Here is a 27,713-nt window from a genome sequence, read left to right as displayed (position 1 = left end):
TACCGGAACCCCCCGAGGGTTAATGGGCCTACATGGGCCCTAAGGGAGAAGAGGAGGGCCGGCCAGGGTAGGCCGCGTGCCCCCTCCCCCCTAGTCCGAATAGGACAAGGAAGGGGGGGGGGGCGCCCCCTTTCCTCTTTCCCCTCCCCCATTTCCTTCCCCTACAAGGCAAGAGGGGGGGGGGAGTCCTACTCCCGATGGGAGTAGGACTCCTCCAGGCGCACCCCTAGGGGCCGGCCGCACCTCCCCCTCCCTCCTTTATATACGGGGGCACGGGGGCACCCCATAACACACAAGTTGATCTTTGTGATCGTTCCTTAGCCGTGTGTGGTGCCCCCCTCCACCATATTCCACCTCGGTCATATCGTTGTGGTGCTTAGGCGAAGCCCTGCGTCGGTAGAACATCATCATCGTCACCACGCCGTCATGCTGACAGAACTCATCCCCGACACCCTGCTGGATCGGAGTCCGGGGATCGTCATCGAGCTGAACGTGTGCTGAACACGGAGGTGCCATACGTTTGCTGCTTGGATCGGTCGGATCGTGAAGACGTACGACTACATCAACCGCGTTGTAATAACGCTTCCACTTTCGGTCTACGAGGGTACGTGGACACACTCTCCCCTCTCGTTGCTATGCATCACCATGATCTTGCGTGTGCGTAGGAATTTTTTTGAAATTACTACGTTCCCCAACACCATTCTTTAGCTAACAGCTCGAGGAACCCTTCTCTTTCAAACCATGCAAATTCAAACGAGAAAATATTCTTGTTACCCGCATGGGTTTGAGCCCCCGAGTCAACTAGTAACGGTGTGTGATCCGAGATACCTCGTGTCAGCGCTTGCACTGTTACCAGGGGAAACTTCTGTTCCCATTTGACGCTAGCTAAGACACGGTCTAACTTCTCAAAGGTCAGGATTGGTAACGAGTTAGCCCAACTGAATTTCCTACCCGAGAGCTCTATCTCTGTGAGATCCAAGCTCTCAATGATGGTATTGAACATAAACGACCATCTGCCGTCAAAATTCTCATTATTCTTTTCCTCCCTTCTTCGAATAATCTTGAATCACCCCCACTAATATAGGGAGCTGCTCGTTACCACACACACGGACCAGATCGGCCAAGAAGTCTGGTTTGAGTTCTGGTTGCGCGGCACCGTAAACCGCCACCAAAGCCCAATCAAACCCATCTGCCTTAGTTTTGACCCGAAACTTTACCGCAAAATCTCCCATAACTACACTCCGAACTTCCAAAGAATCACACTTAACCCCAAGTAAAACCCCACCGGATCTTCCTCGCGGAGGGAGACAATGCCAGTCGAAATCTACCCCCTGATAAAGTGCTAAGAAATTGGGGGTGAAGTTGTCTCTTCCAGTCTCTGACAAAGCAATAAAATCCAAATGATGTTCAAGAGAAGCATCCGCTAGAAACCTTCTTTTAGCCAAGTCTTTAAGACCTCTGCTATTCCAGAAAATGCCTCTCATATTTCATCATGAATTTTTTTAGAGGTACGGATCCTAGCACTTCTATGCACGGCCGACACTGGGTAAACCTTCCGTTTCCAAGTTCGCTTAGGCTTAATGTGATCTTTAGTTCGGTCACCACACTTGGGCTCAGCCGCAATCACCAACGACTCATCTACATGGTTAGAGGTCTCAGGATAACCAAAACCCTCCTCCTCCTCCGTCTCAGGTAACACAGGGTCAGGATCGGCACACAAACCATCAAGAACCCTGACCCCAAGCGCATCAATGTCCGACTCATTCATGGATTTAACGACAGCTATGTGACGAATCATTTCCAACGCCCTCTCTGCTTCTAAATCAAGAATGTCATTAACTGACTTAGAGATCTCTATATCATTACTACCAAGTGAAACTCCTCGTTGATTTGCATTATTAACAATCTCATCATTGGTAAAATGCAAAATTGAATTTGATTTATTAACAGACATACCGGTGGAGATCTCGACGTCACGCAGCTTGGCCGCCCTCATGGCACACCTTAGTTGCATGTCATCAACGTCCGGCTGCTCCTGCAGCCTACCGCTGATCCGCCTCCCCTCGGAGACAGGATCCGGAATCCCACCAAAGGCGATGACCTCCTCGCGCGAAGCTCTGCAAGGGGAAGGGCCTCCTGCCCGACCAGCAACAGCGGTAACCCGTGCTGGGACCTTCGGTGCCGCACCAAAAGACGACGACATCTCCCGCGGCCCCTCCACGGGAGTCCCGCCGATAGCCGGGGCGGCCGACGGACCCGAGACCGGCGAAGCCAGCCTTGGGGAGCGATCCAGGGAGTGGGGCATCAGCACGGCCACGCCACCCGACCCGCCCTCCATGACAGGAATCGTCCTGGACGGAAGGGGTGCGGTGGCCTCCTGCATGCACACACCCCCCGCACACGACCGCCCTCATGGGAGGGAGCGAATCCACCGAGCTCGCCCTCGGCGTCGACGATGATGGCGACGCGGATCGCTGGGCACCTGCCCGCCACCTCCAGCCGAGACCACCGTCGCAGCCACCTCCTCCATAACAGGAGAAGGAGAAGGAGAAGAGGGAGGGGCCTCCTGCCCCTTGGCACCTCCCACCTCAACAGGCTTGGACACACACGGACTTACCACAGCGCCCACTGGATCAACTCGGTCACACCAAAGCCTAGGCGGTGCCGAGAAAGCCCCCAAGGAACCAAGCTGCAAAGTACTCGTCGGGACAGTGCCATTTGACCTATCAGGAGCAGCTTCACCAGAATCAGACGGACCCGAAGGCCCCTTGGCCTTATCATCATTACTCTTAGCACTATCATCTTGGTTCCCCGAAGCACCTCCTCCCTCGGAGGTGTCCATAGGATTATCATCCTCAAACTCCCGAAAAAGGTTAGGATCCTCATACTCAACATCCAACTGATACAGAACGCCTTCATGCGTCCAAGGCACCACATCCGGCAGGAACTCAATGTTAGCAACACTGACAAGTAAACGCGCCACCCCATGAGCACGTGTGAACTGCATATCCACCTGCTCAGTCTTGCCAACCAAGGAACCCAGGCTCCACGTAACCAAAAAGCTGTCTAGGGGAGCAGATGGCGCCCCAGAGAAACGAACTCAAATCTGAGTTAACGGCGTGCCCTGCGGCTCCTTCTTTTTCCACTCATCAAACTGCAGCACAAAACTAGTACCAGTGACCATTTATCCGGAGAACTATAGCAAGTGTTTTTTGGCGGGACTATAGCAAGCCTTTGCTTCAGGACGTTGCTTTGGTTACTACTTCCTCCATTCCTAAATATAAGTCTTTTTAGACATATTTTAGAATGTAGATTCATCCATTTTGCTCTGTATGTAGTCCCTTGTTGAAATCTCTAGAAAGACCTACATTTAGGAACGGAGGGAGTACATGTTTATCCAGAGGACAATAGCAGGTCTTCCTTTTGCCGGATTATAGGAAGTCTTTTTTTCATAGCATCCCGTCATTGCTTTCCTTCACTCTACAAGAAAGAAAGGTTTTTATGAGGTGTTTAGCTCTTCCTACATGAAAACTTTTATGTAACTATTTGGTCAGCAGGGGCAGCATCCAACAAAAAGATAGTGTTGCAGACTAAATGTGGAGTTCGTCCAGCTAATCAGGTAAGTGTAAGTTATGATATATTGCCATGCATGTGTTCTCTCTACAGCTTCAGAGACCTGTGATGAAACATGTTGGTCGAATGGTCAACACCATCGCTATTTCAATCTACTTTATCATTTTCATGCGTTATCTTGTCTTCATGTATTTGCAAAAAATTATATATCTCTCTATCAAGAAAACTTCAAAATAGAAGGACGCAGCAACGCGCACCAACAATGATCTTAGTAGGCTTCATGGCAAGGGAGCGGTTGTTTCTTGTTGCACTAAGACACAAAGGCATCCTAATTAGCGCCTTTGGCACCAGCTAAGGTAACATCCCAGCAACGCATTTTTTATATCGTAGAAACTAATGGACCAACGTCCATTGACCGTCGAAACGTCCATTGACCGTCGACCGATCGGTGACTACTGATAGTTGACAAGGTGAGTTTACGGTTGACTTATGAAAAAACCATGAAATTTGATTTCTTTTCGCAAAATTGAGATAATTCCAAGACTTGAAAGTTCGTAACTGTAAAAAAAATCACAAAAATGAAAAAGTCTGATTTTTTTAAAAAAATCACTAAAAGATTTGTAAAAAGATTAAGAATGTTTGAAAAAAGTTCAAGACCTGGAAAATTCGTAATTAGAGAAAAATGAACAAAAGTTCACGAATTTGAATTTTTTTCATAATTGGAGCACATCTTGAAATTTCAAAAAAGTTCATGAATTTGAGAAAAATCTCGCGGATTTGAATAAAATTCCACATATATTTTTAAAAAACGTTCACAAATTTTGGGAAAAACTCATAATTTGGAAAACATTTGTAAAGCAAAAAAGTTCATAAACTTGATTTTTTATAGATTTGAGAATGAGTAAAAAAAGATTTTGAAAAAGTTTAAAAATTTGGAAAAAGCGCATGTATTTGAAAAAATAAATAAAAATAAACCATTGTAAAATCCATGTAAAAAAACTTAAAGAAAAAACGCCCAGAAAAACCAGCAAGAAATAGCCCTAGCGTGTTTTTTTAGAAAAGCTTGGCAGGCCCTTATTGATTAGCTAAAATGTTCTTACGAATTACAATTGGGTCACGCTAGGTGCCCAACCACATATGCCTCCCTACAGGAGGAGAACCACCGGACCTACTAGCAAGCCTATGAGCCTCATAGTTGGACTCTTGAGGTTAAAAAGAAAAATTACATAACAAAAATAACGTAGAAGCCCGTAAGATCTCTCTAAGGGTGGTACCATGGTCTCATCCAACTCTTTGATGGAAATGATGCACCACTTGGTTACAATCTGAAGAGATTTGAAGGTGATCCATTCCAAGATCCTACGCCAGGGACATCCCCTCTCTACATGCAATCGTCGCAAGTGTTGTTGAATGACCATCATAGATGAGCCTAGAAAATTGCCATCACGAGCTCGACACACAGCCGCTGCCGTAGGGAGTTCCTATGCGCCGCTCGTTGCGGCAAACAGTCGGCCCCCCACACAGGAGTGCCCCGACTGGGCCGACCCATGTATAGGACAGAAAAAATCTATAAAAGAAGTAGATGTGCATCGGCTAGGGATCGAACTCACGCCAGCCAGCTCTGTACGCGCGATACTAGCCACCACGGCAAGTAACTAGCAGCATCATGTTTACTGTTGTGTACAGATTTTTTAATTATTGCACACAGTTTAGGAAACAAGAAAAACACGATTTTTTTTGGAAAATTTAAAATTTCGAAATGGTATTTAAATTATACAAAAATAACTAGAATTAGAAGCAGTTTTTGAAAATTTTAGAACATTTTTCAGAAACAAGATCAAATTTGTAAACACGATTTTTTGAATTACCAACATTTTAACAAATGTTTCGAACATTTTCTGAAAAAGTGAACAAATTTCGAAATACATAATGTTTTTGAAAGAGTGAACAAATATGTGAACCGAATAATTTTTGAAATGTTCAAACATTTTTTGAATACTTGCACATATTTTGTAAAACCAAACAATTTTTAAAATTCCAAATCTTTTCCCAAACATGAACAAAATTTGAAAATCTTGAACAATTTTTGAAAATTTGAATAATTTTTAATATGCCAAACATTTTTTAAAACGTGAACAAAAGTCGAAAATTCTGACGAACTTTTGGAAAAATGAATAATATTCAGCATTCCGAACATTTTTTAAAACACGAAGAAAATTTTAAATTACTGAACATTTTTGGAAAATTATTTTTTCGAAAGTTCTGACCATTTTATAAAAACATGAACAAAATTTGAAAGTCCCGAACATTTTTTGAACAGAAGAGAACAAAATTTGAAATTCTGAACAATTTTTTGAAACATGAACAAAATTTGAAATGCACAAACATTTCCCGAATAGAAGGGAACATAATTTGTAATTATGAATATGTTTTGAAGAGTTTAACAGGTTTTAGAAAATTTTATTTCTAAATGTTAAAAAATAAACAGAAAAGGAAAAAGAAGATAAAGGTAACAAAAAAGGAACAGATAACAAAAACCAAAAAAAAAAAGGAAAATAAGGAAAAAATTATGAAAACGGAAGAAAACAATAAAAAAACAGCAGAAAAAAAAAGAAAAAACCAGACCTGGACCGGTTTGAAACCTTCTAGAAGGTTCCCAAAACCGGAATCAGTGCAACGTGCAACGGCCCGGTCCATTTAGTCGCTCCCGGCGCCAGGTCTGTGTGTTTGCACGACGGAAATTCCTATTTGCCGCTCTTTGCGGCAAGTAGTTGAGGGAACGCACACAGGCAGATCGACGAGCGCCACGATGGGCCGGCCCGTTTAAACGTTTGAATCCGGTTTTGGGAATCTTGTAGGAGGTTCCCAGCCGCTTTTTTCTGTTTTTGGGAACCTTTTAGGAGATTCCTGAATTGGATTTTTTATTTCCCTTTTTGTTTCTTTTCTTTTCATTTACTGTTATTTTTTTGTTTTAATTTTCTCTTTTCTTTTTCTGTTTTTTTCTTTGTTTTGCTCTTTTCTTTTTTTTTCATGTTTCTTTTGGTTGACAATTTCAAATGTTTTATTCAGAATTTTAATGACATATTCTCGGTTTCAAAATTTGTTCCCAATTTCAAAAAAGTGTTCAAATTTCAGAAAATATTCCCATTTTCAAATTTTGTTCACAATTTCAAAAAATGTTCATGTTTCAAAAAGTCTTTCAGGATTTTCAAAAAAAAAATCTTGCTTTAAAATTTTGTTGACAATATGAAAAACTGTTCATATTTTGGAAAATATTCAGTAATTTCAAAAAATGTTCCCATTTTCAAATTTTGTTCACAATTAAATTTTTTTTTTGTGATTCAAACAGTCTTTCAGGATTTTCAAAACATGTTCTTGCTTTAAAATTTTGTTGACAATTTCAAAACATGTTCGTGTTTTAGAAAACGTTCAGTAAGTTCAAAAAATGTTCCCATTTTCAAATTTTGTTCACAATTTTAAAACATGTTTGCGTTTCAAAAAGTCTTTCAGGATTTTCAAAAAATGTTCTTTTTTAAAATTTTGGTCACAATTTCAAAAAAAATGTGCTTTAGAAAATGTTCAGTAATTTCAAAAAATGTTCTCGTTTTGAATTATTGTCATGTTCATGCTTTAAAAAATGTTCAAGAATTTCTAACCAAATACTCGTTTCAGAATATGTTCAGAATGTCATTCATAACATGTTCATGTTTCAGAAAATGTACAGGAGTTTAAAAATATGTTCTCATTTCCAAAATTTGTTCTCAATTTTAGAAAGATGTTCGTGTTTCTAAAAACGTTCAGGAATTTCAGAAAATATTTTTTGTTTTAAAAAAATTCACAATGTCAGAAAATATTGATTTTTTCCAAACTTGTTCATGTTTTAGAAAACTGTTAGGTTTTGCAAAAAAAACTTTTTTTGTCTAAATTAGGATTGCAAAAATTGTTCACATTTTTTCGGGAAAATTTTTGGAATATCAAAAAATATTTGCGGTATTTCAAATTGTTTGAAATTATCAAGAAATGTTTCTAAAATATTTTCCCCAAATCTCAACCCTGTTGTTTGTTGTTAAAGTGTTTGGCGCCTTAATGTTGGACAACAACGTTGTGGTGGAGTGGCTAGCTGATCGTGGCTGCTTGTTTTTCGGGGTCTTTTTACGTCGCTGTGCTTTCGCTTGATGGGCCGGCCCAGTCTGCGTCGCCCTTGTGCGTCAAGCTCCTGTTTTGACGCAAAATGCGTCACATAGAAAGGTCTTGCACGACAACTCGACGCAATAAGCGTCGTATAGGGTTTTCCGCTGCCCCGGTCTGATGATACTCCTGCATCTACACTAATTTACACGAGAAATAGGCGTTTCCTATTGAGGGCTGCAGGCGCCCGTCTGTGTGCATTTCGCAAACCGGCCCGGCTGGACCGGCCCATGTAGGGGTGCCTGAAGTTTTCCTTCTTCTATATTTTTAGAACGCAAAAAGAGTGATGGAGCGGATTGGAACTCGAACCTGGGACCTCCCGCGCCACTGCATGCTTCTGTTACCACCCCGCCACGCACAAGGTAGTGATAAGTTGTAACCTTTCCTCTCTTTTATTCTCTCCTTTTCCTTTTTTTCCTTTTACATTTTCCCTTTTTTGTTCCCTGTTTTTTCCTTTTTGTACAACAAGGTTCCCCCTGCAATGAACTCTTTTTCAAATTCAATGAACTATTTTGAAATTCTATGAACTCTTTCAAATTTGATGAACTTTTTTTCAAAATCGATGAACTTTTTTTCAATTTCGATGAACTTTTTTCAAATCGATGAACTTTTTTCGAATTCCTGAAGTTTTCTCAGTTCACGTTTTTTTTCAGATTGTACGAACCTTTCCAATTTTATGAACTTTCTTGAAATTCACGTTTTAATATTTTGCATTCATTTTATCATAAAATAATACCAGGCTGGCTATATAATAAGGGTTATTTGTCCTCAAAGTAAACATCGTAGGGACTTTGGCCTAGTGCCTGTGTTCGATTGTTACTGCTCAAGGGGTCAGAGATCGAATCCTGTCTCCACCTTATTTCCGAGCATTTTTTTGCGATCTAACAACCTCGCTGCGTTTCTTGGGCCGGCCCAGTTCGCGTCTGTGCAGGCGCCAGCGGCGCGAATCGGCGCTCACAGCGTGATGGCGGCGGGAATGAATTACTGCTTGCAAGCCAGCATAAGTTTTTTTTAGGGGGACAAGCCCGCATAAGTGACAATCGATGCAAGAAAAGTAAGGCCCAACCTGATGAAGCCCATCTCCTGCAGTCCGAAGAAAAATATCTCCCCGTCTCTCACATCCAACCTCTCTCTCTGATCGTTCCCTTCGCCTATCTGCAGGTCTGCATCCACACAACACAAGCCCACGCGCCCCCAAACCCAAAACCCTACCACGTCCATGGCCCCTCCCTCGCCGCAGCCGCCTCGCCCCTCCGCCGCCGCCGACGGCGGCCCCGCCCCTTCCGCGGCGCCGGTCGACGCGCTCTTCCTACAGAACCTGATGAGCCGCGTCCAGCTCCGCCCGCCCTTCCTCGACACCAACTCCTTCCTCACCCAGGACCTCGACGACTTCCTCCTCAACGAGTTCGCCGCGCTCTCCGCCGCGGCGGGCGAGTCCGATGATGATGACGACGAAGAAGGGGAGGACGGCGGCCTCTCCGACGGGGAGGTCTCCGGGGAGGCCAGGCGGCGGCGGATGCTCTCGCGGGAGGAGACCAAGCTGGAGAAGGAGATCGTCAGGATGGTGCTCGCCGGCGACGGGGACGCCCTTAAGCCCAACTCGGGCCAGTCCGTTGCCGTCGGCGACCACCACGTGTGCGTCGGCTTCCACGACGAGGCCGGCGGGGAGTACCGCGTCTGGGAGTGGCACGGCCACGTCATGCTCTTTGACGACGAGGACGGCTACTCCGCCGAGTACATCTACGGGAACCACTTCGAGCCGCTCGCTGCCGCCACTGCCAGGGCCAAGCAGAAGGAGAAGGAGAAGAGAGAGAAGGACCTCACCTCGGGCCTTCGGGATTTGATTGTGGGTAATGGGGACAGTGCCAATGGCTTGAATTTGAATGGCAATGGCGGAGGCCCCAGGGTGGTGCGCAGGAACGTAGTAAATTCCCCTGCAGCAGCGCCTGCAAGGTAATCCTTTCTAGCAGTTTGCACCGGGCTGCTCGAAGTGAATGCATCAATACCAGGGGCAGAGCCAATAAAGTTTAATCTTTTTTCTCTAATGCTTGTTTAAGCGGTCTCTTTTGATCTAAGGAGAAAGGCTCTGTAATTCACTTTTGGCATGATATATACAATGTGCCCACTGGATTTTGGGATGAAATTTTTATTTAATAGTGCAAATATGTGCTGTTTCTTGAGTTAGCTCCATTTTTTTTCTCCTCATATGAACCTACCAGGATACAAATTGGAGATAACACATAAGCCTCTGCTAATTACTTGTTAATATTTGTTCATACTTCACATCCTCTTTGTTTACTTGTTACTGTTGCAAGCCTGTAAGTGCATTGGAACTTTTATACTTTAGGTTAGCGGTGAAATCATAGTGGTTAGTACCACCGGGTGATTATTTCTAAGTCTGGAGGAGTGCGGTGTACCTTTAATCGGCTCTCTTGAAGGTAATAATGTATTTATGGGGATTGGGCAAATGGATCAAACATAGGTAGACCACTTAAGTGAACCACTGTTTAATTGTTGTCCACTTTGGCGTGATTCAAACTGAATTTCCACTTTTTGTGACCTATTCTGATACAAACCTTGAACACAATTGATGAAGATGGGCCAGAATTATTTCTTAACCCCCTGCTATTATTCAACCTTTGGATTTTCTGACTATGTAATTGTACTGGTGATCATTCCCCAAGAAAACTCAGTAGGATTGTCTTTTTGTTTGCCTAAAGCTTAAATATTGGATTTGGGTTGCATTTCATCATCTCATTCCTCCTTCGTTTTATTTTGATGGTTTTTAGGGCTGCATTGTTGGTTGGCCCTAAAATCCTCTTGAATGTTCAAAGCTCTATAGTAGTGACAATCTTAATATTGTGTTAGTCTTACTGAATTGTACTGCACTGGTGTTTCTTGATTTTTGAAGTTGCAACTTACAATTGCTACTAGTTAGTGTAAAGGTTAGTGACGAAGTCTTAATCTTCTAACCTCATAGCTTTTGCTGCACTTTCTGAAAGCCTGAAGATATCACCCTTTCTGATCCTTATCTTGTGGGAGAGCTACACTTATGTACAGATATATTAAATCAACTTAATTGCATTTGTTGTCCACAGCTTCTGTAATGTTTGACTTTCTTAAATCCTGAAGACATATGCACCCTTTCCGATCCTTATCTTGTGCAACAGTTATACTTAATCTTCTAGCGTCATAGGTTTTGCTGCATTTTCTGTAAGCCTGGAGATATATGACTGCTGGCTGTATTTTGCTTCCAGAGATGTTGAAGTGTTCTACATGCATATCTTGTTGGAGGGCTATACTTTTTTTTTTGAGAATTTGGAGGGCTATACTTAAGTGAACTAAATTAGTTTTGTTGCCCACAGGCCACGGCTTCTGTAATGTTTGACTTTTAGTGAAGAGTTTAATACATCTTCAAACAAGATTTAGATAGACAAATGTTTTACGAGCTTGTGCTGAAAATCAAATAAACATGCATCTTACTTTTTCATAGTACGGGTCATGAAAATATGCTGCTAAGTGATAACATTTTCAAATCATTTGGAGCCTTGGACACGTAACCAAATTCTTTCAATGGATTCTGCAAAACTAGATTTTTTTGTTCCCTCTTTCAGTGAACTATTTCTGAATCCATTCTAGTTATGAAGGGCCTGATATTTATGGTAGGAGGTGCTGATTATTATTATTGGTCATATAGAGCTTTGGTAATTTAGTCTATCCTTGACGGAGACACCTGAACTCCTATCATTTGACTATTCGAGCTTTCAGTTTTGTTCTGTCACCAAAAATCGACAACAAGGATGTCCTTGCATAAGAGTCAAGATTCTCTTAACCATAAACCAAGTGCTTTGCAAATCGAGTATCTTATCTGACATATCAATCGTTGAGCTTTATTCTGCATTTAGTTACCTTGCATCTTCCAAATCTGTGTCTGCTGCCGTAATGCATAAAGGCTATTGTTTCGAGTCACTTTCGTCTATGAGTAGCTGTCTATATCTATATGGTTTCTTCCAAGTTTGATAATTTGCTTCATTTAGATGCCGCCTGCATTTCAAATGGGTTAGCCTGCACGCAATGTTTTTTCCCTGCGGTGGCTTCAGTCTTATATCTTTATCTTGTGTAGCTTGGGCGCCCCGGTTGCACTTTCGACTATCCGTGTGAAGTCAGATGAGTTAGGCATCACGCTATGTTGTTCCTATTTTTTGCCATCTATCTCTGCATCATTTTTTATGTCTGTCGTCTCGTAGTTAAGTGAGATATACGCGGTACATCATCCTGGCTGTTTTAGTTTGGTGTAATGATCTGTACTGGCAAGGTATGATCTACCTGAAAAATTCTTAGTCACCTTGTTTCCCCTGGCCGCCCACCTGCTTCCATATATCTGTGTATGGAGGGCATATTTTCTGGTTGAATGAACACTGGGTTCACCTGCCACAGATGAATCCCTGATTCTCCTCGGCAGTATCAGCCAAATGCAAGCTTTCCAGGCACAAGATTTCGACGATTCGAATCACGGCACTGGGCTCGTTTGCCCTCTTGTGCTCACATCTTATGTGCATAGATTAGGCTTCGCAGTAGGTTAAGCCTGAAGTGGTTGATACCAGAGTCGCCCTGGTCAATGTGGGGCATGTGTCCGTCATTTAGCACTGCTGAATCACTCACTACTCTTTGTTGCTTAATTGGTACAGTAGTACTCCCTCCGTTCCAAAATAGATGACCCAACTTTGTACTAAAGTTAGTATAAAGTTGAGTCATCTATTTTGGAACGGAGGGAGTAGCTACAAACAAGCGAGACTGCTGCGACATATCACTTGTTTTCTCATGCGATGAATTGATCCTCTGTGATATCCACAAACCGAGTCGAATTTGGTTATCCATTCTTTTCTCTTGCAACAAATCATAGCTTGGTGAAAACAATTGCCGTCTGATCTGCTGCAGATAGAGGAGGCGGCCAAGGGCTCAGGCACAGATGTGGACTCGTCGGCAAGAAGTATTCTAAACTAGAAAGACGGCACGGGTGAAAGCGATTGCTTCTTAACTTTCTTTTTTATTTTTATGTGTGGAGAAATTCTCATAACTTGCTAAAGCAGGCGTGGGGACATGGTCGGAAATCCCACACCGGAAAACTTGAGGTGAAACGCGTCTGAGTTGAAATAAAGTGGTGAAATTCGGCTACCAGTTACCATTTGGGGCAGAAAAGGCTTGGGGTCTACTCCCTCCATAAACGCTCTTTTACTTCTTTATTACAGAGGGACTAGTAGTCTTTTGTTTCCAACTTTGTCTTGAAACGGCAGGCCGCAGGCGTCAACTTGTTGACTTGGTGCATCCTATTTGTCGAGTCTGATCTAACCCTTTTTAGCCACCGCAACCGCAACCGCGCGTTTGCGTTTCTTCCACAAGAGATTGATGTCTCTGTGCACGCCACCATGTTGAGGAAAAAACGCTGAATTTGGAGTGTGGTCGTGAGAGGAGCGAGCGCCTGTCTATGTTTAGCATAGAGCGGCTGCGTTTTCGAACAAAACAAAATGGCAGGTGCAGATACCACATTTACGTTCCTGGCTAACAAATGCAGCATTATCATTCATGAACGTATCTTGACGCATTATTACCTACTCCCTCCGTCCCAAAATGAGTGTCTCAGGGACGGAGGGTGTGGAGTAGTATACTAGCTGCCGGAGTATTATTTTTTTCTTTTACTGCGAGGCGAGGTGATCGTGTCCGTCTTCCAAGCGATCTGCTCTGCTTCGAGGCTCCGCTGAATCCAGCCGTTGAAACTTGACAAGCACCCTTCCTTTGTCGCGACGAGAGCTGCGATCGGCTGCTGTTTTGGCGCACGGTGAGCTGTGATGTCTGTCTCAGGAAAACAAGCAGCAGATTCTCAAAAAAAAAGAAAGAAGGAAGGAAAACAAGCAGCTCAGCTCAAACAGAAACGCGACGCGACGGAGCTTAAACAATGGGGCGGCCGGCCATGCCCCGCGGCTCGGTCTCGGGTGTTTGGTTAGATATATAATCATGGCCTTCGACGGACGCAGCTTAAACAATCGGCTCGGCCGCCATAAAAAACACTGTGCCGCTGCCTCCAACTGACCCTGACACGATAAAGAAGGGAACTCAAACCCTTGATGAGCAGCAGTTGGGACATCGGTCAACCGGACACGGACCGGCGTCCCGACACTCGTCAGCCGTCACGACGGCAGGACAAGCGCCCTGCGCCAAAAAGATGTCGTTTTCTAGCACCACTACATGGTACTCCTGCCCAAGCGGAACGGCGCAGTTGGTTCGGCAATGGTACGAGTAGATTACCCAACAGATGGTAACGCATTTGCAACAGTGATTGGATCAGATCAGCCTTGAGCCAATCATGCCAGTACTGATGACATCTGCGTGTAATAAGTCAATGCAGGTTACTATGTGGCTTGAACGGCCGGGGCTTGGATTTATTTACGAGAACCGGGAGGTGTGGTGGCCCTGCTATTTAAGGAACGAGTATAATGGCCTTCTCCATCCCGTTTTCCCGTGCCCTCCTTTGATTTCCTTGGCCTCTCTCTCTCTCACGTGTTTATTTTGGCAACCTACTGTAGCTCGGACGGACGGACAGACGGCTTATAATTAGCAGCTGCAGCGGCGCCAGTGAAAACGGCAGGAGAGGAAGAGGGGAAGGCGAAAACCAAACCACGCATGCAATTTATAGGAGTACCTTGGACTACTTAACCGGCGGAGTAGCAGAGTTCTACTCTACTTATTTTAGCGGCCTCTCTCTCCACGAGACCTCTCCTCTTCTCCCGCGGTGCATGCTCTTCCATGGGGTAACTACCGATGAGCCTTACGGTTCCATCTTTCTTCCTTTCCTTCCGCATTGCCGAGCAACGTTGTTGTGCTGGATTGTGAATCTTCTTCTTTCTTCCTCGTCCACTTTTCGTGCCGTTTCTGAATCTTGTAGTATTATGTTATTTATATATATTTTTCTCGTGAAAAAACACCATCTTATTTACGTTCTTATTACTATGTTGCCGGGTCTTTCATAGTTCGTGTCCTCAAGTTGTAGATCACCAGAATAAAGCTGGAATTTCTCGTGCCGTGTGGTTCATGTTTGGGCTCTTCATTTTGCCTCACCGGAACTGAATGTGTCGTCGTTTCCGTTCCAGGTGATGAAATCCTGGGAGCTGCTGGCAGATCGAGTCTGATCGCAACCACAATGTGGAACTGCTCGGCGCCGTCCCCGCTCTTGCTGCCCTTGAGCGACGACTACGGTACATTTCCGTGCCCCCGCCACGCGATTCTCTACGATGATGTCTCTGAAATCATGTTCTGTTTTCAATTGCAGTGAAATGTGAATCCTCGAATTCTGCGCCCGGAGCCGCGGGTTTCGACGGAATGTAAGTTATCAAACCGTTTGGTCCCGATACTAACTGCAGTTTCCCGCGTGAACTGGCTGGCTGAAGCAATTGCTCCTTCCCCGTGAGCAGAAGCAGGCTCGCCGCCGACTATGGCCATCTCTGCCACCACATGTCGTCGCTTCAGAGCCTTCCGGCGCCGGCTCTCTTCGCCACGCGCAGTTCCGAGAGCTTTTTCGGTACGTCCTTATTTACTTCCTGTTAGAGTTTTCTCTTTGCTTACTTGTTTCTGATCTGATCTCACTGCCCGCCGGTGAACCTAGGAATGGGAGACGGTTCTGCCTACGGCGGCGACGGTAGGCCTGCTGCGTTCATGCACTTCGGCTACACGCAGGACCAGCCACCTACTGCTGCTACCGTACTGCCCTTTACTCTATTATTATCATTGCCATTTTCTTTTCTTTTTTTTTCGAAAAAAAGGGGGAAAAAAAGGAAGATCGATCTGAAGATACAAAAACCGAAGGTGATGTGGCGTTTACGTCTGTTAGGGTGTTTGTTTTTCTGTCAGCATCCTGTGAGATGGACGGCAGCAGGCGGCGAGACGATGGTCTGTGACGGAAGCAGCTTCAGTGGCTCCAAGAGGCGCAAGACAACGACGACGGACAGCCGGCTGCAGGGCAGCAGCGCAAAGCCAAGGAATACTACTACTACAGCAGCTGCCAAGGTGACGTTGCGTTTGCCTTCTCCCTTTTTTTATCTGCTGGATTCATAACAGGGCCGTGTGTCTGTCGGATACTCGTAGTACACTTGAAGTGACACTGGGTTGATCAGCTGCACGGAATAAAACGATTTTGCACGGCGCAACCGGGTGACACGGATTTGTGACCAAAACAGTTGCATCCATGCAGGCACCGTGCAAGAGGAGCCAGAAGCTGGGGGACAAGATCACCGCGCTCCAGCAGCTGGTTTCCCCCTACGGCAAGGTAAAAAAAAAATGTGCATGCTGCCGTTTTCTTGGTTCTCCATGAAGTAGCCCGAAGCCACTCCTGAACACGATCCCTACACATCTTGCAGACGGACACCGCGTCGGTTCTCCACGAGGCAGCCGCTTGCATCAGGAACCTTCACGACCAAATTCAGGTGACCAAAAGTTCCAAATGAATAAATAAATCAGGTGACCAGCGCCTGAATGTTTCGTCATTTCTGCATGTCACACGCGGTGCATTTTCCTATCGCTTGCTGCAGATCCTGGCCGCGCCCTACCCTGGAGAGAGCTCCTCGCCGTCGTCGTCGCGGGATGCCGGAGAAGAGCCAACGACAGGTCTGCGCCGGCGTGGCCTCTGCGTGGCCCCGCTGTCGCCGGCCGTTGTGAGCCTCGTGTCCGGCGCCGCCCGTGACCGTGGCAGCGCTCATGCCGACGTGGGGGGTGCTTGGTTCGCTGCTCTGTAGCTCAACTGAAGAAGATTACGTTGGTATAGAGTCTATATGTAGATGAACGGTACGGGACACGACCAGATAATCGTCACCACGTCCTTCCATGACAAATTTACAATGCTAGCTAGTTACTCCTACGGACATCCTAGAATAACTTCACTGGTGAAACGTCACTGGCAAAAAGAGAATTGTTAAAGCTCCTACGGATATCTAGTTTCATGGATAAATACAGGCTCTAGTTTTATTCTCATGATTATATACGAGTACCATGCAAACCTGGACTTCTTTATGCTATTTGGCACCCGAGACACAAATCATCTCGTAGAAACTTCATCACCTTCTTTTTTAGGGTAATTTCACCTTTTTTTTCCCTAAAACGGAGGCAAAATTTTTGCCTCATCCATTAAATAAGTAGAGAATAGAGTTTAGAGTATTACAAAACACCCACAAAAGCGGCATGACAACTACTCGCCAGATAACAAGTTCCATACTCCCTCCTTTTCGGTTTATAGGGCTTATTTCAACTTTTTTGTTTTTCCAATTTAAAGGGCTCATCTCCATCTCATTTTTAGTTTTCGAGGTGCATTAAATCTTTTCAGGCAAGAATTAAAAAGGAACACACCAATGCATGTAACGTTCGTACTCATCTAGTGGCCAAACATGCATGCACTGCAATTATTTTAAATTAATGCATGAGTTTAATTTGAGTAGTTTTGTAAAGTACGAGATACATTCCTTCACTCACAAAATGCCTTGGTTGATGAGATTTCAGATTTGAGCCCTATAAACCAGAAAGGAGGGAGTAGTTTCTTAGCACCTGCGGTAACCCATAGCTTGGCCTCCTCCAAGATGATGGTAAGGAGAATAGACGGCGGTATGCTTTTGTGGCGGAACACTCTAGCATTTCTTTCATTCCAAAATGATCCAAGAGACAAGCATGATGAGGGAGGCCATGGCATGTCAATTAGGATTGCTATATATTGTTGGTTCTCTTCTCCCACCACGCGTTGACGGTTTCCTGAGGTGCCACATGGAGGTACCCATGTGATATAAGCCAAGCTTCTCGATGATGGCCCTCCAAAGCCTAATCGTGTAGCGACACTTGAAGAAAAGGTGAGCACCTGTTTCTTGCTCCCTCTTGCAAAGATTGCAAAGGCCACAATTTGGCCACCCCCGCCTCTCCAAGCGATCGGCGATCCAAATCCTATCTTGCAATGCCAACCAAGCCAAGAATTTAACCTTGGGAGGAGTCCAAGCCTTCCAAACCATGCGGTCCATGGGAGAGAAGGTCAAGCCAAGGAATTGAGCCTTGTATGCGGTGGCCGCCGTGTAAATTCCATCATTTGCGTGCTTCCAATTAATTTCATCTTCCGCTTGTTCATCAAGGTGGAAGTTGTGCACAAGCACCAAAAGAGTGAAAAATTCCCGAATGTGGTCACCGGAGATAGCGGTGTTGTGGCAGATTTTGAGGATCCACATATTCCCTCTAAGAGCGTCACACACCTTCCAACTCGTTCGTTTTGATGCCTCGTAGATTAACAACGCAATATCCTTGGGCTTGCACCCAAGAAACCAAGGGGCGTCCCAAAATGGTGTTTTTCCGCAGTTGCCCACGGTGATAGTGGTAGAGGCGTAGAAAAACTCTCTATCATCCTCGATGCAAGGGTTGCCAAAACCCACCCAGAGCTTGTGGGGCTCCATCCATTCATAACAAAGCCAACGTAGGCGCAAAGCGCGTGCAAACTTGTCAGTATTGGGCACTCCTAAACCACCATACTATTTTGGTCTGCACGCCACTTTCCAATTGACCTTGCACTTGGCTCCCGTTGTTTTATCCGCGCCGGACCAAAGGAAAGCCCTCTCAATTTTGTTTAGGTTATGAAGAGAGCTTGGCGGCACGATGAGAGGCGTGATAGAGTACACCGATTGGGAGGAGATGACCGACTTGACAAGGGTCGTGCGTCCGATAGTAGGGATGTTTTGGCCCTCCCAAGTGATCAATTTGCCAGCCGCCTTGTCTTCGAGGTATTGGAAGTCCACCATCTTTAGTTGCCGAACAGAGAGAGGCAATCCCAAGTATTTAATTGGGAAAGATGACTGAGTTGCTGGCACGCTCTGAAGAATATGACCAAGGTCGAGATGGTTGCATCGAATTGGCACCATGGAGCTTTTCCGGAAGTTGGTGCAGAGGCCCGTTGTTGGTGTCAAAACCGGTGGATCTCGGGTAGGGGGTCCCGAACTGTGCGTCTAAGGCTAATGGTAACAGGAGGCGGGGGACACGATGTTTACCCAGGTTCGGGCCCTCTCTATGGAGGTAATACCCTACTTCCTGCTTGATTGATCTTGATGATATGAGTATTACAAGAGTTGATCTACCATGAGATCTTAGAGGCTAAACCCTAGACGCTAGCCTATGATTATGATTGTTGTTGTCCTACGGACCAAACCCTCCGATTTATATAGACACTGGAGGGGGCTAGGTTTACACAGAGTCGGTTACAGAGAAAGAAATCTACATTCCGAATCGCCAAGCTTGCCTTCCACGCAAAGGAGAGTCCCACCCGGACACGGGACGAAGTCTTCAATCTTTTATCTTCATAGTCCAATAGTCTGGCATAAGTATATAGTCCGACTGTCCGAGGACCCCCTAATCCAGGACTCCCTCAGTAGCCCCTGAACCATGCTTCAATGACGATGAGTCCGGCGTGTAGATTGTCTTCGGCATTGCAAGGCGGGTTCCTTCTCCAAATACTCCATAGAAGATTTTGAACACAAGGATCGTGCCCGGCTCTGCAAAACAAATTTCACATACCACCGCAGAGAGCACAATATTCCACCAATCTAATCCGCTGACACCCTTTCACAACGTGACATCACGCCACGACACGGTCATTATTCGAACCATTTTTCTCGACCTGCTACTGCACATCTTGCGAGGCTGTTTTATTAGCACGTCTTGTCGAAGCAGAGATCGTGTCCCCTTATTACGGGATTCTCATCAATACGGGTGTGGGTAACCCAACCGCGCTATCAACGTGGCGCTTGGGGAATAAGCGAGTTTACCGGGTAAGTGGGGAGGCGCAGGATCCCTGCCACCTTCATAAGGAGATAACGACTCCTCCTTTTTCACCCACGCCTTCTCCTCCTCTGCTCATCCATTCTCTCCCACTCGAGCTCCAGCGTCCAAGCGCTCATCTTCTCCGCCCATAAAGGCCCTCCAAAAATGTCCGGATCCGGAGCAGGAGGCAAGTGGATGGCCTCTACCATCAGGGAGAAGGATATCAAAAAGCTTCGGGAGGCCGGGTATCCGGCCAAGAAAATCAGCCATCGTCTCCCGATGGCGGGACAGATCGTCCCAACCCCGGAACCCCACGAGAGGGTTGTATTCCTCCCGCATTTTGTCTGCGGGCTAGGATTTCCCCTCCACCCATTTGTTCGTGGCATCATGTATTACTACGGGATCGATTTTCATGATCTATCCCCCAATTCCTTCCTCAACATCTCGACATTCATCGCCGTGTGTGAGGCCTTTCTCCGCATCTCGCCACACTTCGGCTTATGGCTGAAGATTTTTAATGTGAAGCCCAAGGTAGTGAGCGGCGAGCACGCCGAGTGCGGGGGCGCCATGGTGAGCAAGATTCCCAACATCACATGGCCAACAGGTACTTTTAATGATTCCGTCAAAGAGTGGTAGCAACAGTGGTTTTACTTCACTGAGCCGCGCGGCATGGAATGGGCCGCCGCTCCCGAATTCCGATCCGGAGCTCCCCTGCGGCTTATGTCCTGGCCCAAGAAGGGCCTGAACTGGTCTTCGCCCGATGAGTTGTGGCGCTCCAGACGCGCGTCAAGGATATGGAAGACAAGAATATCAAACTTGTCAATGTTGTCCAGGTGATGTTAGTTCGCCGGATTCTCCCTTGCCAACACAGGGCCTGCAATTTGTGGGAATTCGACCCGACCAAGCACCAGACCCTGCTGGAGTTCTTTGGCTCCTCGCACAAGGACATCTGGAAGGTGCTCTTTAAGTCCGGCAAATCGTGGCCAGACTCAGCCGAAGACCGCGGGTACCAACTGTCTCGTCCTGCAAGTTCGGTAAGCCATTATATGTTGGCAAGTCACATGTTTTATTTGCATAACCCAAGGGAAATGCTTAATGTGTTTTCCACAACTTTCCCAGGGCTGGACGAAGAAGGCGGGGCGGATCTACTGTCTGGCCCCACTGCCAGAAGAACCGCCCGGCCCATTTCTGACGAAGATGCTGGTCCCGCGCCTTACAAGGCGCCGAAGAAGAAGGCCAAGAAGGAGGCCAAAGAGACCAGGGCAGCCTTCGTCATCGCGGCACTTCGGACACAATATCCGAAGACTCTGATGCCCGCTCTTCCTCCGGAGAGGACGAGGAAGAGGAGGAAAAGCAATCCCCAGCTAGGGGAAGAAAGAAAATGACGGCCTCCACATCCTTGGAGGCCGAGTCACCTAAGAAGGGAAAAACTCCCCTTCCGGGGGAGTCCACTGCCGCTGCCGACAACAACCCATAGTGGGATCCCAGGGCCCAGCCCCTGGTGAACTCGTGAGTATAAAATCCAAAAACGCTTGCGCATCCAGACTCACTATGGCATGACATTTTAATCATTGAGCCATACTTTTTGCAGTCCGGCGAGGTCCCGCACCGAACAATCCTCATCGGAGGATCTACTGAGCTCGGATGCTATGGACAGCGGGACACCCCCGAAGGCCCCCTCCCCAAAACACGTGAGTGACACTAAGGCATCGTCCCAAAGGGACCTAGGCCAAGGAGGGGGCGACAAGAACGTCAAGGCAGCGCCAGGGGGTCAAACCTTGGTGACCGGACACACGGGAGAAAAGGCTCCCGTGGACATCGACAGTTGGGCTATCTCAAATTCGCCCCCCCCCCCCCGCCGGACACAATTCGAGAGACCGATACGGCTCCAGAATCAGGCAAGCAGCCTCCCTCGGCTAGAGGGGGTGAGCCTGTTCCACTGGCAACCTCTGTCCAACCAGAGGTGACGAATACTTTATCGGCGGCATTGAAGAGCACCTCCATTGTTGAAGAACACCGTGCCCTTATGGGTGCGGTGATTGAGAAGATTCAGTCCGCTGAGAGTGGACTGAATGAAGCTTGCATCAGCCTTATAACGGGCTTTGAGGTATGTTTGGTGAGGTTTCGAAGAGTGTCTCAGTATAGGTAGTAGCCCCTGATACACTGTTCGATGAAAAAACCGGACGGAGGATCAAATATATGTTCGCATGAGACTTACTTTATGGCATCTCCCCCTCTCCTTTTTTATAAGCAGGCGTCTGTAGCGGCTGTCGCCTCTCATACTGCGGGAGTCTCCGGACTGAAGCAGAGTCTGGAGTGGGCCGAAGAAGAACTCGACTGAGTGAAGAAGCAGGTGGAGGATAACCAAGGTATGCAAAAAACCTTGCTCGCGTTCAGCGCAAATGAATAATTTAGTAAGACAAAAATATGTTCATAATGTGATCTAGGGGCGATGACCGAAGTCGAGGCTCTTAAGAAGGCTGTGGCCGAGGCCGAGAAAAAGTCAGGCGTAGAGCAGGCTCTTCGCGAAAAGCACGAGGCCAGGGTTGTTGAAGCTGAGCGAGAGCTTCAAGAGGCCGTGAAGAAATGTGAGACCTTGAAGAAGAGTTTAACGGAGAAAGAATCCGAACTCACCAAGGCTCATCAAGCCACACGCGATGCCTGGGAGGAACCCAAGGCGGCCTGCAGGAAATCCAAGAGGTGAGGAAGATCGCGGCAGGTAAGGCTTTTGCTATGCAAAGCAAGTATTTGGGGAGAAAATTGCGTTGCTAACTTGAATTCGGATTTCTCCAGGGGTGTTTGCGGAGCTGCCCCACAGCATATCTGATGCCGCACAATTCTATAGAGCCGAAGAAAGGAGCAATGTGGAGAAGCTCTTCTGGTCGCAGTATCTGGCGCAGGTGTATCCAGTGCCTTTTGCCGTCAGCTGAAACAACTAATTGAACTGCATAAGGCGGCTGGACTAGCCATGAAGGATTTAATTATCCGGCTGTGGCCTGCTGAGCCGATTCCCAGTAGTTACTCTAGGCTCGTAAAGCGGCTTGTGAGTGCCTGCCCTCGACTTGAAGTCATCAAGCGGTCGGTCTGTATGGAGGGTGCACGAATGGCCTTCGCCCGCGCGAAGGTGCACTGGGCGAAGATGGATGCTGAAAATTGATGACCGAAGGACCGCCGGAGGGGAAGGAGCACCGCAAGCCCGAGTTATATTATGATAGTGTCCTGAAAGGATCCTGCCTTGTGGCGGAGCAATGTGCCAAGGACATTATCTTCCCATGAATACATTCATGTTGTCCTATGTAATGTTAAACAAGGTCATTTCTATTATTTGCTACCTGTTATTTGGAATTTTTTCCTCCTGTGCGGCCGTTTCATATGTTAATCCTGAGAGTTGGCCAGTCGTCAGCTTCTGCCCCCACGTAGGAAGTACGGGGGTGTTCGGGATAAATCTGAGCACTCTTTACCCCAGTTGTGGGTCCTTGAAGGAGGCAACGAACCAGGCAATCGGACTATAGGGCTTTATCACTCTCACTTAGTCATAGGAGTTTTGATAAAAGGAAGGTAGGCGCAGCCCCTGGTGTTCGGAAGACCACACTAGGGGCTTTATAAGCACCTGATCGGAAGAAAAAGCCGATCCCTCGCACGTTGCATTAGTTATCGCATAATGCGTAAGAAATCCTTAAAGATTTTGGAACCTCTCGAACAGCTGACCAGCTCTCGCCGTATCATGACAGTCAGTTTTCGGCTTTCTCTACTGAGGCACTCGTCCGGAAGAACTGGGACACAATTGCAGTAGTTCTCCCTGTGCCACCTTAGCCGGTATAGCGGAACGTAAGGTGGCCAAACACGGGATCCGGGCAAACCCAACTATTGACCCAAGACATGATTCGGAGCCGATACATATAATGCTATAAGTTCGGGGTGCCGAACGACCGTGAGGGTGTTCGGACTCTATTGCCGTATTATGGGTACAATGAGGCCCCTGGCACATTTAAGGCACATCGTAATATACAGATGCCATTTGACAAAGAATATCAATAAGAACAAGCAACAAGTAAGCGTCATATAAAGCCACATATTGCAATTGAATAATATGTCGATGCGCATGAGTACAAAATAGTGTGATAAAAGGAAATATGACTTCGGAACCTGCTGTGACGGGGGAGGGAAGCCATGTGCGGATCTGGGTAATAATCGGATGATCATCAAGGGGAATATCTAAGGATTCCCTTACGTGTTTGAGTTGTTTCCCTTCTTGTTGTATTCGTCCCTTCAAGGGTCTGGTCACCATGCACCAGTGATGGCCTACACAAAAAGTGGACCTGCAAAGGAAGTGCGAAAAGATGTTTGTGTGCCCTGGAGCGGTTAAGCCGCATTATGTGGCCTATCCTAGCTTTGCCTCCGTCCATTGTCAGAGGGTTTAATTGAGCTCCTGACGAGCCGGGCTATCCTGCCGTGAAGTAGTTCGGACTCCCTTGACGGTGTCCGAGAGCTTGGCCGTCGACTCGAGGTTCGATTGAAAGATGCCACTCGTTGCTTCTACTGTTAAGGTGGCGGTGCCTTCTTCGGCGCGGAGGGAGCGTTCGACCTTGCCATTAACTGTTATGACACTGCGCGGACCGAGCATCTTGAGCTTAAGGTAGGCATAATGTGGCACCGCGTTGAATCGAGCAAACACGGTTCGTCCGAGCAATGCATGATAGTTACTGCAAAAAGGGACAATGTCAAAGATTAACTCTTCGGTATGGTAATTGTCTAGTGATCTGAAGACTACCTCTAGAGTGATGGAGCCTGTACAACGGGCCTCCACACCTGGTATAACACCTTGAAAAGTGGTTTTAGTGGGCTTGATCATTGAAGGACCGATACCCATCTTGCGCACTGTGTCCTGATACAGCAGATTTAGACTGCTGCCTCCGTTCATAAGGACTCGTGTGAGGTGGAATCCGTAAATTATTGGGTCAAGGACTAGTGCGGCTAAATTGCCCTGACTGGTAATGGCCGGACGATCCATACGGTCAAAGGTGATCGGCCATAGGTTATATTTTGGGGCGACTGTCTCTGTTGCGTCGACATCCCTAAAAGTGCACATCCGTTCCAGCTTGGGAATGTGGGTGGCGTTTATCATGTTCACCGTTTTGATTTGCGGGGGAAATTTCTTTTGCCCTCCTGTGTTCGGTGACCGGGGCTCCTCCTCGTCGTCATCGCTTTGAGATCCCTTGAGGGAGTCCTGGATAAGGGGTATCCGGACTGCCGGACTATATTTATCGTCCGGACTATAGAAGCGTCAAGATACAAGACTCAAGACTTCGGCCCGTGTCCGGATGGGACTCTCCTTTGCGTGGAAGACAAGCTTGGTGATCCGTATATTATGTTTCCTTCCTTGTAACCGACTCCATGTAAACCCTAGCTCTCCGGTGTCTATATAAACCGGAGAGGATGGTCCTTAGAAGGCCGATCACATTTACAATCATACCATCATAGGCTAGCTCTTAGGGTTTAGCCTCTACGATCTTGTGGTAGATCTACTCTTGTATTCCACATATCTTCAATATTAATCAAGCAAGAAGTAGGGTTCTACCTCCATCGAGAGGGCCCGAACCTGGGTAAACATTGTGTCCCTTGCTTCCTGTTATCATCAGTCTAAGACGCATAGATCAGGACCCCCTACCCGAGATCCACCGGTTTTGACACCGACATTGGTGCTTTCATTGAGAGTTCCTCTGTGTCGCCGCTGCAAAGGCTCGATGGCTCATCTCATTGTCAGGGACGACATCACCGGTGGGGGAGCGCTGGTTGTAGGCCAGACTCTCCGACTTGGCGGCTTCGTTATGACCGCCCCATCTGCTGTCGCGCCGAGGATGGCCTCTCGGGTCATCAAGCATAACCTTCGCATTGATTCGGAGCTTGCCGAACAGATGGATCCGATGGAGCACTCCTCTCTTAACGAGCTCTTGGATCACATCGCCGCTTTGGGAGTCGCTACAAACTACGACCAGGTTGGGCTTAAACCCGACCAGAGGGACATTAGATCCCCGCCGGTCACCCATGAGATAGCGGTAGTGGAGGAACCACACGTGGGTAGCTCCTCAACTTTGAGGACAAATTATGTCCGAATTGCCGAACTCAGTGAGACGAACACCCACCCAAAGGAATACGTGACCCAGGTCCCGGACTTAGAATCGGGCGCTGGGCCAAAGGGATTAGGTAATACTCCAGATCCCGAACTGTCAGGCTCGGCACTTCCTGTGCCCCCGGGCGTTAGATCGAATCAAAATCTGGATTCAGCCAATGATGCCCGCTCGGACTTGATCCGCCTCTTCCGCGTCCGGCAGGAACCCCGGGAGACGGTACGTCGTTACTGGGCTAGATTCCTCCTTGCTCTTAATAAGGTCAAGGAGTGCCACAAGGAAGACGTAGTCTCTCTTTTCTGCAGGAACTGCACGAACAAAGGACTCCTTAATGCAATAAGTTGCCGTGACATAGTGCACTTTACAGACTTAGCATCGATAGTACAAAAGTACTGTGCGATGGAGAGTGCCTGGAAGACCCAAACAGAATTTTGGGATAGTACGGCTCTCACCGGAACCTTTGTCCGAACTAAACGGCCGAACTCTCGTAAGTCGACCAACTCAATTCCCAAGAGACCAAAACCCGCCCCAGGGCGCGGAACCGTATTGGAGGAATGGCTTAATGGGCCGTGTAAGCTTCACAGCACGCCGGATGCAACGCCGGCCCATAGCCTTAGAGCATGTTGGATACTTCGGCAGGTAGCCAAGATTGTCGAGGATCTCCTCGAGAGCCATAAAGCAGAACCACATCCCGCCAAGGAACACAATATGGTGCTGACGGTCTTCGAGACCTTCGCCTCAAACAATAGGCGCAAGCGAGTGCATTGAAGCTCCGCTGAAATTTGCCATGTGGCAAAGGTAAATCCGTGGAACGACACTGCTATAACCTTCAATGCCAGTGATGAACCCCAATTCCAGTCCGTCCGGGCACCAGCCGCTCTGGTCCTCAGCCCAATAGTGGATGGCTTTCGGCTCACTAAAGTACTCATGGACGGCGGGAGCGGGTTAAACCTAATCTATGAAGAAACACTCAAGAAGATGGAGATTGACAAAAGCCGCATTGAACAAAGTGGCACGACCTTCAGGGGAATAATCCCTAGCCGGGAGGCACGGTGTGCGGGAAAAATCACGCTCGATGTGGTATTTGGTACCCCAGAGAATTACAAGTCCAAGAAATCACCTTCCAAGTGGCTCCTTTCAACAGCGGATACCACGCCCTTCTGGGGCGGGACGCGTTTGCGAGCTTTCAAGCCATACCCCATTACGGGTACATGAAGCTTAAAATGCCCGGACCCAATGGAATCATCACTCTAGCTAGTGATCAGGACGTCGCACTCCGTGCCGAAAACAAAACCGCAGCGCTGGCCTTGGAAGCATTATCCGAAGCCCTAGCGGCAGAAGAACTAACCACGCTACGCGCCACCATGGACAGGGACGACGTGATACTCGACAAGCGACCCAAGTCCACCTCATTCAAACCCGCAGATGAGATAGTCAAATTCCAAGTCCACCCAACGGACCCCACGAAGACAGCTTCCATCGGGACATAGTTGAACCTCGCTATGGACGTCGCACTGCGTGACTTCTTGCGCGAGAATTGGGATATCTTCGCCTGGCACCCATCGGACATGCCGGGCATCCCACGGGGATTGGCCGAACACAACCTCAACATACTGAAGGGATACAAACCTGTTAAACAGACCCTAAGGCGATTTTTGGAGCCCAAACGGCAAGCCATGGGGGAGGAGCTAGCCAAACTACTTGAGGCCGGATTCATCAGAGATATCAAACATCCGGATTGGCTGACAAACCTGGTAATGGTACCAAAGAAGGAAAAATCCTGGCGCCTGTGCGTCGACTTCAAAGACCTTAACAAGGCTTGCCCCAAGGATCCCTTTCCCCTCCCTCGCATCGATCAAATCATCGATGCCACAGCCGGATACGACTCGTTGTGTTTCCTCGACGCATACTCTGGATACCATCAAATAAAGATGGTAGAGTCCGACCAAGCTGCAACAACTTTCATAACGCTATATGGCCCTTTCTGCTTCAACACTA

General features: G+C 47.1%; 1 protein-coding gene and 1 pseudogene across 1 annotated transcript; both read left to right on the top strand.

Annotated features, from left to right (window-relative positions):
- Positions 1–8,830: 8,830 nt before the first annotated feature.
- Positions 8,831–9,941, top strand: LOC119292733 (annotated as a pseudogene).
- A 4,358-nt stretch (positions 9,942–14,299) lies between these two features.
- On the top strand, positions 14,300–16,785 carry LOC119293735 (transcription factor bHLH111-like). The gene is made up of 9 exons (XM_037572107.1): positions 14,300–14,567; positions 14,907–15,011; positions 15,086–15,137; positions 15,228–15,334; positions 15,419–15,513; positions 15,664–15,819; positions 16,004–16,078; positions 16,170–16,235; positions 16,341–16,785. The coding sequence occupies exons 2-9, from the start codon at positions 14,957–14,959 to the stop codon at positions 16,542–16,544; spliced, it is 810 nt and encodes a 269-aa protein (XP_037428004.1). The 5' UTR covers positions 14,300–14,567; positions 14,907–14,956; the 3' UTR covers positions 16,545–16,785.
- Positions 16,786–27,713: the final 10,928 nt, after the last annotated feature.

This window comes from Triticum dicoccoides, chromosome 4B (assembly GCF_002162155.2).
Source record: "Triticum dicoccoides isolate Atlit2015 ecotype Zavitan chromosome 4B, WEW_v2.0, whole genome shotgun sequence".
NCBI lineage: Eukaryota > Viridiplantae > Streptophyta > Magnoliopsida > Poales > Poaceae > Triticum > Triticum dicoccoides.
The sequence above is the reverse complement of the archived record's forward strand: the minus strand, read 5'-3'. Positions and strand labels throughout refer to the sequence as shown.